Source organism: Chamaea fasciata, unplaced genomic scaffold (assembly GCF_029207755.1).
Source record: "Chamaea fasciata isolate MVZ Bird 193981 ecotype frontalis unplaced genomic scaffold, bChaFas1.0.hap1 SCAF_7, whole genome shotgun sequence".
NCBI lineage: Eukaryota > Metazoa > Chordata > Aves > Passeriformes > Sylviidae > Chamaea > Chamaea fasciata.
In genome coordinates this window covers 26564081-26585078 of record NW_027094092.1, presented here as the reverse complement: position 1 = coordinate 26585078, position 20998 = coordinate 26564081, and the positions used below count along the sequence as shown (strand labels likewise).

General features: G+C 37.8%; 1 protein-coding gene across 1 annotated transcript in view; it reads right to left on the bottom strand.

Moving 5' to 3' along the window:
• Nucleotides 1-20998, bottom strand: part of STARD9 (StAR related lipid transfer domain containing 9) — a 96905-nt gene that overhangs the window by 71554 nt on the left and 4353 nt on the right. The window contains exons 2-3 of the mRNA XM_066188124.1: nt 12369-12438; nt 10896-11012 (exon numbers count right to left, since the gene is read on the bottom strand). Coding sequence (XP_066044221.1) covers nt 10896-11012; nt 12369-12438 — 187 coding nt within the window. The remainder of the gene's footprint in view (nt 1-10895; nt 11013-12368; nt 12439-20998) is intronic.

Here is a 20998-nt window from a genome sequence, read left to right as displayed (position 1 = left end):
ATTCCCTGGCCTCAAGTAGGGCCTGCACAGATACAGCTTCAGTTTGCTATAAGGAAAAAAACCAAAATCAACTCTTAACTGATAAAATGAGGGGCAAAAGATGACCTTCCAATCAAGATGAACTTCTAATCTCTTTTGCTTCCTCTTTCAACTCGACATGCCAATGAAATTCAGTCGCAGAAAGCCTCTTGTATTCATAATAAATGGAATAGAAAAAGATTACATTCCATATACCGTAATAAGCAACAATTTATGCAAATGACATGCAGTAGGAAGTGAGACAATGAAAGCATTGTGGTGTACAGTGCAGAGTCAAAAGCACAGAAATTATGTAAAGGAGAACATGAATAGCTGAAAGCAAGTTTCTGCAATCCTCAAAAATCTTTATGTTTTCAGACTAAATGTATCTTCAAGACATTGACAGTTCTTTTGAGTTTCTGCTGAATTTAAGTTAAAAATATTAGCTACCTGAGCCCAGGGGCTAAATTCTCTTATTCTCTGTTCATAAAAATCAATACAATTTCTAATTTTCCTAATATGAATTGAAAATTCTGTTTTAATTCCTTGGTTGAGAGCTATAAGACACATTAAAAATTATTAAGAGATACAGCAGTGTTAGCTGACAAAAAAAACAAAACTAAACAATGAAAAAGTACAAGTAACAGCCTCGGGTTGCAGACTAGAACATTTCCCAATCCTTACAGAAAGGAGATTATTTTTGGCTTTAAAATGATAACTAGCTCCACCAAACCCTTTCACTTGATTGGAATTTGAATGTAAACCACCACTGCTTCAATGATAAACTCCTATGAACTCTCTCTCTAGATTTTTAACATGATTCAATCTTTCCTCCTGCTTCAAAAAAGCAAAATCATAAAAAAAAAAACCAAAAGCAAGTAGCTTTCAGACCTGTCTTAGGTAATGAAAAGGTCAGTAAATCCAGAGAGTCATACATTTCCAAGCAGAACTTGTGTTGTGCTAGGAAACAGGTTACAACATGCCTCAATAAGAAATATATTAGTCACTCATGACCTACACTGGCCATTACTTTCAGTCATTAAGAAATAGGATGCAACCAAGAGCACCAAAATAAGAGAGACTGGGGAAAAAAATAGCTGAGAGCACTTACTAAAGCAGCATGACAACTCCATGCATGGCGCGCATGATGCAGGGTAACCTTAGTCATTCACCATCACCAGCAGCGTTGCCTCTGTACAGGGAGGTCCCGGAGATGGTGTATGACAGGCAGGGACAGCTCCAAAGCCCGAGTGAGGCAAACCCCAGCACGTGCACCACAATGACAACAGCTAAAGCAGCACTTTCCTATTCCGCAGGTGGAACTCCTAGAGGGCACCTCTCCTGCCCCAAAAGGACAGGGAGACACCATCAACTTTCAGAGACATTATGTCAGCAAGCTTTTGGATCATTCTTTCGAGGACTTGGGTTAATCATTGGTCGTGTGGCAAAGTGATTATTGTGGTCTTTATTGGTCATAGACTGTCCCAAAAGGACTTGCTTCAAAAGACTGTGAAGCATTGCTCAGAGGTTTTTGGCTTTTAAAATCCATCAGGAAATCTCATTTTTTCACAGTGAGGATTACAACACATAATACCCATGAAGATCTCAACACTGATGCTCCAGCAAAAAAAAGTTCATTTATTCCTAAATCTACAAACAGTTACCCAAATTCACTTTCTGCTATCATAAAAAGACACATTCAGTAAAACCCAACACAAGAGAAGACATGTCTCCCTTTGTTCTGTTCCTCTCCAAAGCAATTGGTTTTTTCATGGATGATGCATTACTGAAGCCCAGTTTAAACGTAAGGTGAGAGATCTTTTACTAAAATCAAGATCTAGATAAAAATTGCAGAACATTCATGAATTTGGAAAATTTGAGCTACCAAAAAAAAAGCATAAAGCAGTCTTACACCAGTAATTTGAGGTCTCCCATTTAGTCATATTCCAAATGAAACAAAACGCAGAGATGTAGACAGTTCAAATTTCAAAATGACGTGTGTAACTGGCAAATACAAACTTCCCTGAAAGTATGCCTACTTTACATTGAATAAACAATTCCCTACCACTTCTCTCTCCAGTTCTCCAATGCTAACTAGAGAAGGCTTCCCTTACCCACATTTATCTGTGAGATCCTAATAAAATAAAAATCCATAAATATAAAAAAAATAGACCACTTTAATGACATCTGGTCTAGATCCTCACACTTCGTTAGACTAATTTTTCAGACCTGGTGTTTTATTTGTAGGTCTGTCATATGGGGTGGGATGAGGTACTCTTTAGAGAGGCTTGACTCTTTGTAAGAATACCTGCCAACAATATCATAAAAGCACAAACTATTGATGATATAATCCATGTACACACTCCTAAGCACATATGTGTGTGCAGGAAAGGGATGGTTGAAAATGGAAAACACTTGCAGTAACAGTAGAACAGAAGCTGAGATCTATTTTAACATTATTAGGTATAATTTGAAAGCAACCAATCCTTACAGGCACATTAAAAAGAACCCAATTAATTGAGGAAGGTATTTGTTGCCATTAAGCATCTCAGGAATAAGACCTATCCAGCAAGAACTGATTCAAATGGTCCACTCCAAAACTTATTAATCAACTATTTCATGTGACAGTGATATAGTTTGGTAAGACATCCCTCAAAATACATTTGTGAATCTAAAATACAGAACATCATCTCCCCTAATTCAGACGAGAATGTCCTAACATTGTAACACTGAAGTTATAAAGAGTGAGAACTTACCCATACTAGTATGCACATCTGAGGGTAAAGAAATCCAAACTGACACTCAATTTCGATTTTGATGTGCTGAGGCTGCTTGTAAGTGTTTCTAGACTGAAACCTTAATTTTATTCACCTTCACTCTGCCTTATGCAACATAAAGGAACTGCCATCAGAAACTACTTTGTCAGAGAAGCCACAACTGAATGGAGATGTTAATTTTGCTTTTCACATACAAAGTCTCAAGGGCAGCCATTTTTGTTGATTAAAAACAAAGCTGAACAGGGAGTCAACATGCAGGTGCTCAGATACAGCCAAAATGATGATTCATTCAGTTTGTGTTCAAGGCCACACACACATATTTCCCTGAGGCATATTACCTTAGTTAACAGAGAAATATAAAAGTCAGCTACTATTGAAGATAAATAAAGAGAGCACAAATTTACAAAGAAGGGAAGGGTTGCTTTTTGCTATAATATGAAGGAACAACTGCTGATCATACCAAACACTTTAATAAACAGTGAAACTGGACATGTGCATATTATTTAGGTTTATCAGACTTCAGATATTTATGTGTGCAAGTCCAATCTCATGCCTCCAGCATGTCAGAAACAGGGTTCATTTTCAGAGATAAACAAACTGTGTGGAACTTGATCACAGCTGTCGCAATAGACATATCTCACTATTCAATGCTAGCACAGTCTTGCCCAACAAAATTTTCATAAGGAAGCTGCCTGCTAAAAGAAAATAAAACCTCATACCCAGAGAATAAAATCGCCAAATCTGGCCCAGTCTCCCAGCAAAAGCCTATATCCTTCTATCCAGTCACTATAGATCTCACAGACTTCTATGATCTTGGAGACTTAGCTGAAATACGGACTAATTTTTCAGTAATTTCAGCTCCCACAAGATGGTCTAACCAAAGTTATTCACATAGCATTGACAAGATTGGAGAAAAATCACCCCAAGTTAAAGTCTAATCTTGGACTGATCTGCAACCTTGGAAGTACCATGATTATGACTTTCCCTTCCGTGAGTAGCTATGCCGTGGAAATCCTTATAGATGAATAAGGGAACCCATTTGCAAAACAGAAGGAGTATGGAATAGTCCTTAGATTAGATTAAAAGAAGGGGGAAAAATGCCACTATTTTATGAATATGGAGGAAAAACTGTTGTGTGAATACACAGAGGAATTTAAACTGTGAATGTCCATCTGCAATTAAGAAAGAACAGTCAACATCCAGACACAGCTTATATAAAAGATTTTTGTTCTTAAAAACATTTGTATCTCAAATCTTAACCACAGTTAATTTAAAAATAATAAAAAAAAACAATGATCCATCCAAATAAGCATATTTTGCAGATCATTATACAAGTTCTTGGTTTTACTTGTAAGACATGCAGGAGTCACAAGGTTTGTAGAAGTAATGCAGACTGTGAATGTGCAGGATCACTGCAAACTTGCATAACACCTGAAAACCCAAAGAATTTCATCTTTTTTTTAGGTTGCTGAGGCACTTAAAGATCCTTTCAATATTATTTAGTGAGTTATACTGAGTGTCTATACAAAGAATGTGCTCTGTGTATCTAGTAAGCAATGGTCAGTGCCTAGCAGGGAAATAATCAGTGACCATGAGCATTAGCAGACTGAGAAGTCAGAAAATGTCTCATTTCATTGTTTATTGAACAGTTTACTGCTTTCCCTCAGGTTAATCCTTTCTCGTGTACTCCTGTTTAGGCTTCATATTTGAAATGTATCTGCATTAGGCCATTGTCGCCTATGAATGTATACAACTATTTCTATCAATTAATTCAACGCCTCAATAAATTGAAAATCAACTTGATTCTTTTTGTCTTCCAACAAAGCCTGCTTTGAAGTTTGCAATTATTCACAATAGTTCCCAGAGAAGTTTTCAGCAAAGAAGTCTTGGTATAGTCAGAAAGAATGACCTTATTCGATCACAAACCGAACACAGCAGCTGTGCTGCTGGCAGAAGATCTATAACATGCACTCATGGTGGCTTCTCTGCCTCCATCATAATCCGCTATATACTGATCCAATTATTGCACAAAAAGCCTTTTTCTTATAGCACACTCTCCTTTTCACTTCTGTCTCACTCTGGATTGGAGAAAAAAAATCTTGTGGATGGAATGCTTACTGCTTTTCAAATATTTCGTGCAAAAATGCCATTTACACCCACAGCTGCTGCTGCCTTCTCTTTCTGCCTTCTTTTACAAGACAAGGAGGGGGAGAGGACAGAGAGAGAAAAAAACCTGAAGAATTTTTCAAGTAATTTAAATTAGAAGTTCATTGTGTTATATTTTTTATAATTAGGCTTGTACGACAGATAACAGATTTTGATTTTGTCCTGATAATTTACAAAACAATTTAAAACTTGAATCTTGCAGAGAATGCACAGACGCATGGAAGTGTCACAAACTCAGCTTAGAGAGGAATGTTCTCCCTCTCAGGTGAAGTTCTTCAGCACATGACTTTGTTTGCAATTTAAAAAAAAAAAGGAAGGACTATAGTGACTTAGTTTGATGAAGAGTTGGAAAGTATGTTGCAATATTTTCCTTCCAAACAATACTGTTGTGTAACTTTTCTAAGCTTTTGCAGTTAACAAGTAAAACAAATAAACAAATCCCTTAGGAAAAAAAAAGTAAAAAACCTAGTGTCATATTGGAAACCTTACATCCTAAACATCTGTTTCTTTATTCCCTTTTCAGTTATGCTCTGACAAGCAACTAAAGAAAAGCCTGTCTGCCCCTTTCCCCAACTACTTTTCTTAGTTGGAAATAGCATAAAACCCAGCTATGCTGCAAAGCCAGACATGATGGAAAGCACTTAGGATACTTTTTAAACAAATAAGAAATGAAAAAAACTCTTTACAGGGCTCATATGTATTCTATCACATGAGCCATCACTAATCCCCATTTCTGCCTTCAGAGTAAAGAATAATTTTTCCAATGAATATATTTATAAATAAAGACAGAAATCATTAGTAACACGTTTGAAGAGAAAGGAGCTCTTCCTGGCTACACATGTGGAATGGACAAACAGGCAAAGAGATCCCGTGTTACTTGCTATATAAAGTATAGAAATAAACAACCTTTAATTAAACATGTCTTGCTTTTGAACCATCTTGTAAAACTCTCAATGGTTCAAATGCACAGTGGAAGTGCACCAAAAAAAAGAATCATTGTTATTCTTTCACTTGCATTAGTAAATCAGTGCTGAAGATTAGGATGGCGCAGGGTGAGAAGGTTAAGAAATTATGAGCAGTTACTAGATTTACAATAACATTTGTTTTTTTACTCTTACTGCTCTCTTACTGTAAAACCATCCTGATTTATTAAATTCTCTTCACATGTGAGACATCACAGTGCAACCTCCACATACAGGGAAATCCATAACAAAATCTTGAAAACAGTATTATATTTTTTTATTTGATAGGCAGATACTTCTCTTCAAAAAAGACAATGTATTCTTCAAGGGAAAAATATGCAAGAGTATGTAATCACTCAGCTATTTAACCTCTGTGTACTCTTGTGTTTCTTAGATTTACCTCAATAACAGTTATCTTTTTGGTTAGCCATAGCCTTTTTGGTCAAGGGCTTATGGATACATCTTAGAAGGGCCATTGAGAGTCACAGCATTATTGAAAATGATAATATTCGGAGAGGCACTGAAGGAATATTCACACTGGCATAAACCAAATACATTGTGTTAGACCAAAATAACACACCTACCAGGTCAGGCCTGAAGTGTAGAATTCTTTGACCAATGTGAATATAACTTACTAAATTCTTTAGGAAACCTGAAGAAAAAATTCTATAGTCTAAATTGCTATTTCCCCTATAAACACTATCATCTCCATTAAACTATTGCACTAAGGTAAAAAAAAAGCTAAGCTACAGAAAGCATTTCAAGAAAACCCAGACAGAGTTTTGGATCCCATTGAAATCGGGGCTGGTTGGGAACTTCTACACTTTTCTAGATTTCATTGCATCTACTGTTCAAAGCCTATTAGTTATGGAACATAGTGCTGTTGTCGAAAGGAACATTTTGCTCCACATCAGCTCTGTGTGGCAGCTCTGTGTGTAAATACCTGCTGGCACATCCTGTGGGTCAGTCTGCCCACCGCGGGTACCGAGCCTGCACAATTCCCGGATGGGAGGCATGGCTGGAGGGAAGCTGAGGACTGAAGCTGTAGCAACCAGCTACAAGAATACTTAAATGCTTGCATGTGTTCCTGTGTTTCTTACTCTTCTGCGAAATGCCCCTATGATTTTGCTTAACTGTGCTTGCTGAAACATGTTTTATTCAAGCTGAAATGTACTTTTTCACCAGTAGGATTTAAATAAGCAGTTACATAAGTTTTGCAACATTTTTAAACACTCCTCTGCTCAGTGGAGCTAAAACAGATTTGGGGAAACATTCACTAAGAGCTATTTTAGAAGGGAAGTTCGAAAGATTGAAACACATTGTTCTATGCCAGACAGAAATTTGAGTAAGTTTAAATTTAAACATTTGTTTCTGAGACAACTATAAATGTCTCACAGTCCTTATATATTAACACATTCAACCAGCAGAAAGAATCAGCAAGACTGAGTCTACCAGTAAGAATAAAAATTATAACCCTAAATAACATTATCACATGGCATTTTTACTGCAAAGTGAAAATACGCCATGCATGTCTAAGAAAAGAAAATCCCCTTAATTATATAATGGCCAAAGAGTGATGGATTTTCAACATTGTCTTTGGAAAAAATCCTGAACTACACATGGGTTCCTGAAGACATCTGGGGAGGAGGGGAGTGGGAAGAAAGCAATAATCACACAAAATGCCCCCCTTTACTACAGAAGATTTTGTACTAAATCAAAATCACTTCTCAAAAAAACCCTAGTTTAAGAATACAGGCAGACACAAAAGAACTAATTCATTGTTTGCAAGTGGTAAAGCCCAGGTGCAAACAAACAATATTTTCCCTCTGTGAGGCTGCACTAATTCTGCATCAACCTGTGATAGAGGAAATCTACACTTTGTCTCAAAAATGGCAGGAAAAGGAACATCACCTCAAGTATTACACTTTTTTGTGGATTTGATTTTTTTTTGGTTGCTGTTGTGTTTTTTGTTTGTTGTTTTGTAGGGAGGGTTTTCTTTGTTTTGTTTTCTCTTTTGAATTCGTTATTTCTGGGGGTGGAGGGCTGTTTTTCAAAGACTATAACTGTATCTTGACAGTGATGTTTTGGAAAACCATTCACTCTTTACAGCCATGGAAAATGGATGTAACAAATTGCAGAGTTGAGATCAGAAAACAATGCACAACCTTTTTCTCTTAACTGCCTATAATATTTTAGAATTCCATTTTGTTTCTCACTTCATACTTTGCACATCAAAGGTTCTTTCCCTGTCCTTAATCCATATTTATTTGTTGCCTGTTCTTTCTCTGGTCCAACACAATTTTTTTGATCTTTCTTTCTTTCTCTCTGGCCTGTAACCCTTGTGCCTGGTTCATCTCTCCCTATTTAGAAGGATTTCACAGATCTGTTTCCTTTCCCGTTTCCTTTGGTGGCTGATAGGTCGGGTTGATTTAGCCAATAAGACTTCCCTTATGGTGTTTCTTGATTTCTCTACTTTGCTTCTACATCAATAAATCCACTTAGGGGAAAAAAAACCTGTCTTTAAAACAAGAAGGTAGAATTGCTCATTCATGAAAGAGGATGAAAACCTCAGCTCAATATCAACACAAAGTATTCAACTTCCCAGTGAGAAAACAAAAGCAACAGGCCCAAAGATCTCCAAAGCGGCTACCTAAAAACCACAGGTCACATTGAAAAATTCAGCTTATTTGGAAAATGAAATGATGCTCGTATAGCTGACCTATTTCAAAAATCTTACATTTTGTGAAGAATTTATGAAACTTCTAAAGGAAATCTAAGAATTCAGACCACTTATACTGGAGTTCTAAATGAAGGTTATAAATTACTGGATTTTTATGCATCCATCCACAGGGGTGAAAAAATAGACAGTTTACTAAAAGACAGCATTCAACAAAAACGAATCTCAAGACAGATACTTTTATCTACTTTTCATCCTCAACCAATACACCAGTCACATAAGATAAGAGTTGGCAGGACATCTTCAAGGGAAAAGTACTCCAAGGTCAGCTCATGAAAGAAAGCTTTTACAGGATGACAGTGGTACTGAGCCTCCTTTGGCTGCTGATAACATCATTGTTGTCAGCTCAGCACTGAAGCAATGATTCCACACATGACATCAGTACAATAAATTCGTTCATGCAGAATAAGAGGGCAGAAAAATGCCCAAAAGCATGGTAAGATTGTAGTATTACAGCCGCTTCTTCTCAAGGACATTTGAAGTACATTTTACTGGTTCTACAATCACAATGACAGGCAAAAAGTCCAAGAAATTTCCTCATGACTCCAGGCCTTTCAAAACACCTGTCCATCTTTTCACTTCGCTTATAAGACACATAAGACATCTGTCTAAGGCTCAGCAACCCAGCAGATACACAGAGCAGCCCTGGATGTCTTTTCAGTCAGCATCAGGCACAAATAAAGAAACTACTGCCCATTTCTCAATTTTCTACAGCCCAGGAGTTCATGTTTCCCCCTCACCGTTTTTATCAGATAAAACTGTATTTTGTGATAGCACAAAGTTCTCCACAGCATCTGAAATAGCTACTCAACCCCAGCAAGGAAGCTGCACTGTTTATGTTGCATTTTATATTTTTTTTCAGTCACACTTGTATTTAATAATAACAAGAACAAAAGTTTACATTTGTAGCCAATATTTGTATGTTCCATTTGGCAGTCCTGATAATTTCTCTCACAGATTAGAGCTAAAACTGACTTGGCAGACTAGATTTATCAGCACTTCATCTGCTAAACATTCCAGCTAGAAAGCCAACTATATTGTCAACAGTTTTAAGAAGCAAGCTTCTACTTGTATTATGTGACAAACTCACAATGAGCACAAAATCAAAACAAACAAAAAAACATAAGTGGGACTGGGGGAAACCCAGACAGATCAACATTTAGAGATTTGCTTTTTGTAATAACTAAAATAGAAGTTTATCTAGTGCCAAGTACTTCAGAAAGACAATTTTCTTTTTTAAATATTAAATACACTTCCCAAGTTCACAAAGCATCTTCCACACTATTGTACCAGAAAGGAAATAAAGCACAGCCAAGAATTCCACCTACAGTTATGGTAATTGCCAAATGTGACAGTTTTTCAAATATTGACTCCCAGAAGTAAAAACAATCCTGTGCTCATCACTACCAGAAACACAAATTTTACAGTACTAACTCAGTCTTACATGATTATTTTTGTGAAAAACAACACAATTATAAAGATCAAAATTTCAGGAACAGTTGTACTGACAACAGACAGAAATGAAATTTGTATACTTCTGAAGACAAAACAGCAGCAAGGCCTGATTTTAATGCCAAAATACATATGCTTATATAATGAAATATTTGGATAACTTTGCTGTGCACTGCATTTATTTGTAGATTTAATAATTTCTTCTTTATTAACAGACTGGTAATAACATCCTATTTTAATACCAAATCCTTAATTTTTTTTTTTTAATCAATCAACCAAAGCTTGGGTCTGAAGACAGGAGTGGTCTCCATTAGTTACAAGAGATTACTGATGCTTTATCAAGGAAAATATCTCTGAAAAATACTGTATAAGTAAAATTTTCTACCATTAAAGATGTAATTACTTCACTGATGATCCTCTCAGAAGAATAACCTCAATACTCTTACTTTCTTTCAGAGCTTTCTCCTTCCAGATCCTGATACCTGCTCCTGAAAATATTCTCATTTCTAAGCTAGAGTCCTCAGATCATCACCATTAGTGATCATGACCAAATTTAACATATCTAAGGGATGTGTGCACTGGTTGACAAACAAGGGTATTGCATTCCTACTGCACCTACTTCAGAGAAAAGGACTGAGTACTGTGGTATTACAGACAAAAAAAGAAAAAGATGGGGGCAGATTAGAAAAGGAGATCTAATGTATTCTGCATTTCAATATCTTCCTGAAGATGGGTTATGAAGGACAAAATGGGATGGGAACGCGGACATGAAGCATCACTCACCATTTCCTGAGATGCATACTTTGGATCGTCAGGATCAACTGACCAGTAGCAGTAGTCAAAGCTGAAGGCCACAGTTTTTTCTCTCGAGTCCCAACTGCTATCAAGCCTACTGTCAACCTGACAATAAAAGGAAAAAGACAGAAAGATCAAGTCACTCTGAAGCTGACCCCCCAAAAAAGCATTTTCCAAGTTAATGGGAAGTTTATCTAGCATATATCTTGTGGAAAAGAAATGGCAAAGAGTTAAACCTCTTTAGCCAATATTCTACGGTGCTTAGAGTGAGGTGGAGACATTCATGACAAACCTGCTAGAGCATTTTTACTGAGGGGTTCATTTACTACAGCTAAGATTCTCCAAGACACATACAATAGACATAATTCAGCTAATCTTCATAAATTCTATGTGTTGGCAGGAAAGCTTTATAAACCTTTTGATACTTCTCTGAAATTCTTCTGTTTCACAGAGAACCACAGCACAGAAATGAGGCCCCAAGTGATAAGAAGAAAACAATTTTCTCACTGCATAGTTGAATATGCAGGTCTCTCCCCAAATTTCCCCTTTGCTTTGTCATGGTTGCAAGTTAATGCTTCTGCCACTGGACTTGAACTATCCAAATTTAATCTTTATGGGCTACTAACAATGACAGTGAAGCCTTTCTAGCACAACAGTCAACAATTTTTGAAATTATAGGAGTTGTGTAAATCCTTCCATATAATCTTGCCCAAGTGATTGGTAATAAAACAGATAAGCTTATGAACACCCAGTGGAGGAGAGTAATGAGTCAAAACATGATACAAAATTAGCACTATATACATGTAATTTTGATCTAATTGGTAACTTTGTTATAACCTCAACATTCACAATAACTTAAGCAGATAAAAAAGCATGCAGGCACCAGAGCTCTCAAGGAAGATGATGCCTACACTCCGTTTATTCCTATAGCTTGTAGTCTTTTACCAAGACCTGAAGTGTAGCTTTACACAATTTGCTCTATTTCCTGCAAATCACTCAGTTGCACTCTGAGGGGAAATATGAAAGGAGGAGAGATACAGGGAAAGAAATTATCCAGATGTTAGTAACAGTAAGATACGCAAATACCCTAAACAATTTACCAACAGCAGTGAATGATGGCATGCAATAGGATTTCAGAAGCTTTAAAAAGAAATATAATAAAACGTTATAAAAATAAATAAAAATAAATATAATAAAGCTTAATAAATAAATATAAAATACAGGCAAGACAACTACCAGTTACATCCCTTCTCATTTCTCCTGCCCCCCCAAAACACATAAGCTAACCCCAAACCAAACAATCCTTCCCCACACTTTTGCTGCAATGGTTCTAGAGCTGTGCCAGTCTAAACTTCTCCCTTAATAATTCTATTAAAATGATCCAATAGCCAAGCAAACAGAGAAAACTATCAGGATATCAGGATTCTCATATGGGAAAGAGGAGACAAAAAAAAAGCATACCTTTATGTTTCTGACTTTTGCCACTTTGTCATCAACTTCTACAATCACTCGTCCTCCTTCTGCTCTCTCTCTGGAAACAGAACATACTTTAAAAATCCACTTAAAACATAAAGAAACAGAAAGGTGCATGTCAAATTTCTAAGCTTCAGAAATTTATGTTTACTTTATAACACAAGTAACACTTATATACACTTTATATACAGCAAACTGCAAATCAGAGCTACAAAACAGATACTTCAGACATCAGATATACGCAGATAAGACAGTGACATGAAATAGCATTTGCAGATCTGCATTCAGGTATCTCAATAGCAAGGGGTTAAAAAAAACCCCAAGACTGTGGTGATTAAAGTGCTTTGAAGAGTTTTTCCTAAATACATTGTTAGGATTTTATTTCTATTTAAGAATTGTTGCTTTAAATTACTTTTACAAGGAAATAGAGTGGAGCACAGGTAGACTGCCTGTGGTTTGTGGGGTAGGGATCCATATCAGAGACTTGTGAGCCACAAGTCATCAGGTTGCACTGTCTGATTTTTCCCACTTAATGCAAAGTGTTTGTTGTAGTCCTCAAAATTACTCTTTAGGAAAAAAAGCACCAAACAAACAATAAACTAAAAAACTGTCCTGAAATGTAAAATGGAACAGATTGTTTCTCAAGTGCAAAGGACCATGCACTCATATATACTGTCTAAATCTGTCACTGGAAGCAGCTATGACTGGCTACTACAGACAATTTCTACATCAAAAATAATGAAAAAGAAAAGAATGAAAAAAGGATGTGGACAAAGAAAAACAAAACCAAAAACAAACCCCAAAACAAAAGGAGAAAAAAAAAACAACAGCAAAATCCCCCACAACACACCAAAAAAACCTCTCAAACCAAATTAATCTTGTTTCTGGGCTTACAGCAGGATAGCTACCTGTAAGCTAAGGTAAGGATGCTCTTATTTCTCCCTCTCAATAATTATAACGGATTTTTTAATACATAATAGGATAGAACAGAGGAAGAAGAAGTTCTCCAACTTTGGTACAGAGAAGCGAAGAACAAGACAGATGCTTTATATTTCCTCTCCATTTTGCTTTGTGGTCTGATACTGACATCTTATAAGATGCAACTTTCTGATAAATATTTGATGAAGCCTAATAGTTCTGTAAAACTGTAGAAACTTGGTTTAGAAATAAAGACAATTTTGTCCTTAGTGCAGTTTTTCAAATTTTATTAAAATTAAGGTGAAGACACACTGTCATTTCAGGTTAGATGTATATGCATCTCCTGATAATCAGCTGGATCAGTATCATGAGGTCAGTTAAAAACTAGGTCACATAAAACAAGAGTTAGAAAATTCAAGCCCAGATGACAACTGCTCATTCCTGGCCCTAGACCTTTAACAGATTCCTTTGTATGTGTGCAGAAATATTTGGTCCTCCACCAATTACAATCTGCCTTCACTGAGGGCTCTAACTTCCAGGTGGCCCAAAGCATCTCATCCGCTGCCTTTGGGTATCTCCACTTTTCCGTTTTTACCCCATGCTTTCTTTCCAAAACAAGATTCAAAACAATGCCTTGGGACACTTAAGACTTCCATGAAGACAATCACTGTAGCATTTGAGCTTCCCAAGCATAAAGAGGTTTTAAGCACATTTCTGAGCATAGCTGTTACCATTTGGCAGAGAGAAATAATGCTTTACCCAGGAGTCTCTTGCTTCACACCACTGATTTTTGAGGTACCCTCCTTGAGACAGACTGAACTTGATATTTCCTGTAGTACATACTTACACGTGACACTTCACACAGAAAATACAAGGACAGCTCCCAGAGATTTAGTTAAGCTGTGAGTGTTCAGCTGTTCAACACATCAGTCACCTGAGCCCCAAGTCAGATCCCAAGGGAGAGGGAAACACATTATGTACAGCTGAATACAGAACAGCCCCCTAAAGAACAAATGAACAAGGAACAGCGCCTAAGGATACAGGCTGTGAGTACCTGAGCTAGAAATGTGCAACTGATGCATTTAACCTGGACATGTATAACTTTATAAATGTTTTGACAAGGAAATGTTTTCCAATGTAAGTTACTTAGGGGACTTTGATATCCATGTACAAATCTCTGCCAGGTGAGATAATGGACAAAGCTGACAATTACTCTGTACAGCAGATCTGATCTAAGAGGAAATGGGACATTTTGACAGAGCTTCACAAGCAGAAGACAGAGAAAACCAGGGGGATAGTTTAGGAGAGAGCTTGCTTTGGTCACACATACTCTTTCTTTCACTGTCCAAGTATGATCTTGGCCCTATCCTGTTTCCCAGTCCCATGAGCACCCTTAATTTTCAGTTTTTAATGCTTCAGTCTTACCAGCCTAAATAGTTCCTATCCTATCCACTGAGTTCCTGTCTTTCTCCTCCTACGCACACACATCATTCCCTACAGGTATCTGCTGTGTGTTCTCACTAGCATCATGTCCCTGTTCCCCAGGGCAGTCTTCAACTGCTCTGCAGGTCTTGTGTCCCTTCTTCTACTGCCTTGTAGCTAGTCACAGGCTGATCTCTCTGCTCCAAAGATACATAATCCTGCTCTTCTTGTCAGTTCTTCCAGTGTCTAACACAAGTTTACTTGTACACTCCACAAGTAAACCAGTGTTTCTTCCTGGACGTGGGCTGAGGTCAGCAAAGAGATTACTGAGAATAAATCAGAGAGAAGACCTTATTCTCAGGTCCCATTCCTGGGCTGCAATTGTGACTTGGACAACACTAAGATCAACTTATTAAAGCAATGCTCAAACAATGAGGGTTTTTTTACTTAAGGGGATGATGCAAGAATGATTTGGTCAACACTAGACAATTCAAGCTGAGAGAAAGCAGATCCATTAAAATTTTTACCTGCTATGCTATTACAAGTCTTCACTGAGCATGTTAAAGTTTTAATGATTTAGAACTTGGGCAGAAATGGGTAAATTGAGATGGGAATCACATCAGATTTCAAATTTTAAAATCAGTTGGGGAATTCAAATAAAAGGTCCCCCTAAGTAGCTTTTATACGTTTAAAAACATTATTTCTCCATAACCTTATCCCCTGAAGCAGCTGAACTGTTCTGGGTGAAAAATAATTCTAAGAACCTAGTCTGAAACAGGCATTCATGAATAGAGCATTTATGCTCAAATGGGTGAAATCTGGAAAAGCTTTTAGTAATCTTAAATTCCAGGGCATCCTAATTGTAGAAGTAAGGTAACCTCAACAACAAACAGTGGTCTCAACACAAGCTATAATAATGACATGAAACTCACTGCCTTCAGTCCACAGGTTACACATAACCCTATGAAAAAGGGACTTCATTCTGCAGGTTCTTACAGACTGATGCTCTCACAGGGTACAGTCATTGCTGGAGATTAAAGATAAAGAAGAAATTCCAAACTTAAAATCTTTGAGACACAAAAAATTTCTGGATATAAAAAGACTTATACACGTATTTACATATCCACTTATATTAAAATAAACATTAACCCAGAAAAATGCAAACAAGACAAAATGAAATTGTCACTTTTTACCAGAGGGTCTAAAAGATTCCACACTGTGCAGCCATAAAGCTTAATGCAGCAATCAAGTACCTTTGTTTGAGTCTCACAAAACAAGAAAGCCACCAGAAAACAGGCACAGAACTAAAAACTCCCCTAGGTCTGGGTGCATATTCACAGCACCCAGACTTTTATCTTAACTCCAGACTGTTGCTGAAAGATGAAATTTCTCTTTGCTGCTCCAACTTCCCACATGTGTTTCTACTTTCTAGCAATCACACACCCATGCAATGACTCAGATCAGCTGTGACCAGGCAAAAAGCCCCACACCAAAATAAATAATCAAGGTGTCACAGGACTCTCAAGCCCTTCCAAAGCACTGAGCCCAGCAGTCACACAACCTGCTGAGCCAAAGCAAGAGAAAGGGCAGGACCACATGGTGGTGGGAATAGAGACGTTTCCCTTCTGCTGCAGCTTACAGCCGAAGACCAAGGAGCATGAACAAAGCAATCTGTAGCTGCCAGCTCTACAGACTATGCATTTGAACCCTCTGAAAACATACACTGATATCACACTTCATTTAGGTACAAAACAGAGAACTTGGAGAAAGAAAGCACAGTTTCCTATCTAAAGCCCAGGAGGAGAACTAGACTCACAGCTGTTCTAGATATTCTGACCTTAACTACAAACTGCAAACAGTACAAAAACTCAGCAAAACCTGTGTCTGTCAGTACAGTCTGCAACAGTTCGCATTTGGAGGATAAAGAAACCCATCATCCTTAGCAATGGGTGCTCAGCTCCAAAGGTATGAAAACTGTATTTTTTGTACCAATAAAATCAACTTCAAACTACACTTCTCTAGCAACACATTTGACTTCTGCTGCTCAGAAATCACTGTGGTCCTAACATTTAGTTTCCCTATCCTCTCTTTTCCCCCGACTTCTTGAAAAATGCATGCTGTGTTTGGGAATTGCCTCTCCTAAATTATTTCCCATGAAAACAGGTTACCTGTCCAAAGATAAAGCTGTAGAAACACCACTTAATGGTGCTTGTCCCAGGGAACACCTGCATCTTCTCAGTCACAGAAAACTTTAGAGAAATGCAGACCCAGCAACTGAACAGTGACGTAAGTACAGAATGGAGTGGCAGGGCTGTAATGGGGAGCCACGAGGGAGACCCGGCAGAAACAAAGCTGCTGCAGCAGTCCAGAAAATACGGGCAGCCCAAAGAGAGTCTCATACCATTTCCTGTTGCTATGAAAAATCACTTTTGCAGCCAGGATGTAAAGCTAATGAAATCCCCCAGGGACAAAGACACTGCAAGAATGAGCTGGTGGGAAAGAATCATGGGAGGATCAAGACCCCAGAGAGGGCCACTTCCACAGCTTGCTGAATCTCAGTGAGATGAGTTCAGACACAGAGCACAGAAGTGCAAAGAGGTATGCAGAGCTGGAGGAAGCAGTGGGTGGAAAGAAAGGGGGAAGTAGTTTTTTTATATACATTCTAAAATTTGCCACTTCTCCTCCACCCTCTCAAATAACAGGCACTTGAGAACAAAGGAAGCTGACTTCTTAAAACTTGCCTGTTTGTTTTAGGACCATGTACATGTGATAAAGCAAAAGTACTGTAGTCATTAGCAGTAGACATGTCATGCAACAAAACAGCCTCTACAAATACAGCCCAGCAAAGTACTCACCAAAGTAATCAAATATACCAAAGCAAAATATATACAACTCAAGTACAAGAAAATTCTTACATGATTTTTTAAAGAAGCTTCAAAAATAACCCTGCAATGCAATCATTGCAAGTACTTACTGCTTTCCTGCCAGTTCCCACCACTCAAGCTAACTCCAAACAATCTCAACCTGTACTGAAACATAGTCCCTCAAAAGCAGTGTGTCAAGAATATCAATCCTTCCCCTCCAGCAGAGGCTCTTCTAGAAAAAAGAGTAGCCTTCTGTGGCAGGATGCATACCAGCAGTTACTCCCGCTGTCTCTTGGACTGTCACTTCCCAGGATGTGACCCATACCTCTGACAGCCTATAGGTAAGGCAGACATTTACCACTTGCACTTGAGGACCCTTTGTGCCATCTAATGGCACACCTATGAAATCACCATGCCAGCAGCTTACATATCATCCTGAAGAAAATCTTGCCCAAGTACTTCCTTGGTCATGAAGTCTAAAGATTTTATGGGGAAAACTTCAGTTAGTCAGATTTATCTTTGCTTTCCATTAACAGTATGTTGTACAGTGCCTCTGACTCTTGTTATTGGCAGCCTTGGCAGAAGTATCTTTGAGAAGCTGCCATCTTTGCACTTCTAGAGTGACTGACCAACCTGGCCATGGAAACAAAGAAAAAATACGCAGGGCTTATTCTCATCATTGCTAGTCTTCAGAGGACACTGTTGGGAGACCAAGGGTACAATGAGAAGAGCTCTAAGAGTCCATCAAAAATTGTAGGGAATTTCAAAGCTTTCAGCCATCAGAGCTTCTACACTCTACTGACAAGTTAAGGTACCTCCAGGCACAACTTTCCCAAACACAGCATCCCTCCACAACACCAGCATAATATGTATCCTTACACCTGCTGTTGTGACCTGTCAAAGTTGAGATGCTAATAGGATGAACATCCTCACTTTGGCCAATGCAGGATTTTTTTATATGTAAATATAAACTATCAACAATCAAGTAAATTTATCTAAGATTCATTTTCAGTGTTTCTCATTATTCTCATTACCCAATAACATTTTGGATATTTGTCTTCAAAGTCAAAACTGTTTCACTGTGTCTTGCAAAAGGGAGTGCACAGCCGGTCAGCAATCCTCCCACCAAATTCAGAACAGATGTTTATAAATAATTCTGAACTCTCTATTGAAGCCAAGAACACAGAGTTCACCAAGACAGCACGCTGCTGTATGAGACATGCTGCTCAAGTAATTCTTTGAGGCTACTCCCAGATGCATGGATCTTTCATTGGCTCTCATAATGCCTAACAAATCTGAAAGTCAAAAATCACCAGTCCTAGTGATTACTATTATTCCTGTGTGGCTTCCCCCATTCTCCTTTGCAAATATTATATAGAAATAAAAATAGGAACAATTGATGCAGTTATAAACATGAGGCATCTTCCTTGATAAATCCAAGTCAGAAATATTCCTGATGATACAGCAGTGCTTTGAATTGTGGAATAATGATATTTTCTTTTCATGCAGAGATGTGGAGGGGAGGAGGGAAGAGGAGAGAAAAATCTTCTTCATCTGTCATACCACCAGCATTTTAAAAAGCATGAAATAAGGAGGATTTAAAACAAAGTTATAGTCCAGTCAGTGGAGTTTCATCCACCCTTGATTTCACAGCTGTTTACTGAGCAATGACATAGTATAATTCAGACTTTTGCATCAAAGGAATCCTGTACAAATGCCATGTTTTCCATGCAAACCAGAATGTGGATACTGGAGTCAGTTTTCATTCCTTGAGACCAGCTGTTATGTGAATGGCCCATACAGGGATCAAACCTACAACCCCAGTGTTACCAGCACTCTGCTCTGACCAACTGAACTCATCTCAGGGTCACGCAGAGTTCTGCCCTTTTAAGAAGCTAGAAAGTCTGCCCTTTACCAAACTTAGAAAACTTGGTTCCTGCAACTTCAAGAAAAATACATCAGGGAAAAGCTGCTGATGCAGTACCCTTTATAAAGTAACATACGCGTCTTATGGAAACCACCTGCTAATACCAAGCACAGGTGCCAAGAGAAAAGAGCAGCCACCACAATGATAGCTTACATTGAACTTTAAATAATAGTCTGAGAAAATAAGTAATTTGACAGAGGGGGGAAAAGATGTCATATATCAAAAGATATAACCTTAATAGGATCCACAAATGTGAAATTACATTTTTTTGGAGAGAGATTTTATAAAAACAAAGCAAAAATCTCAACTTTTCTTTTAAAAATCTTAGCTCTGGCATGGAAAAGAAGCTTGAAATTATGAGCAATGCTTAAACAATGCACTTTGCACAGATTTTCAAACAGCAAAAGACTCTTGGAGGCCTGAAACATCTCTCTCCCACCATCAGGTACCAATCCCAAAACCTATAGCTTTTGAGACAGTTCAACTATCATTACTTGAAGAAAGAACTGTTCTGTAGCAGAGGGACACAGAGGAACAACACTCACTCAACTACCACAGGAGATAAAAGTAGATGAAAATCTGCCATTTCTCTATGTGTGGGAGGCAATAGCACCAAAGTCACAAGGAATATATATATGAAAATACACAAGAAAAACAACAATAAGCTCCAATCTGTTGCTACTTTTATTTTATTTTGATAAAGTATTTAACATCTGTTATGCACAAGATTCAAGGAATGTTTTCTACAAAATTTACTACAAGTTATCACTTTTGTCAGCAGTAGACCACATCATTGTATCTAAGTTCTTGTGGTTACACATCAACATGTAGACTAGCTGACAGCACAGTCTATAAAACAGCAATAAGTCTTCCTTACAAAATAATCCTTCCTTTGTTTACTCTGATGTGATTACAAAGAACAAAGGAGCTAGAGCACAGCAGAGCCTAGTTAGCAAAGTAAAAACCAATAGTGATTTACTTTGCATCCTTTGTAAAAGGATCTGAAAGTAATTTTATTTTTCCACATAGCTTCCCTATTAAATAGAAATAGATTTAAAATACTCACATCATGATGCACCCATCAGTTGAGTTCCTTTTTCAGCTACTCAGTGAAGCTATGTTCAGCACACCACACAGGTCAGCCTCCCACAGCAAGCCACTTTTTTGGAAAATCTGAGTGAGAAACCTTCCCTAAAATTCCCTCCCAGGCATGGGCTTGCTCACCTGAGTTCTTAGGACCTCAAACTCAAATCCTCCTTCCCATCCTGCCCTCAAGCCTCATTAACTGCTGCATTCCAGGAAAGCAGTTAGAGGAATATGTCATGCAGAACAGCAGTAATGAGAGAAACAACTGTTGCAGCTCAGACTGTGACAGTAAACACCTGCACAGCTGGAAGTGTGGTTCAGTTCTGCCACCTGGGACTACCCAAACATTTCTTTGATACTTTCACTTGCCAGAGTGTGGAGGACAAAGTCAAGAACTCCTG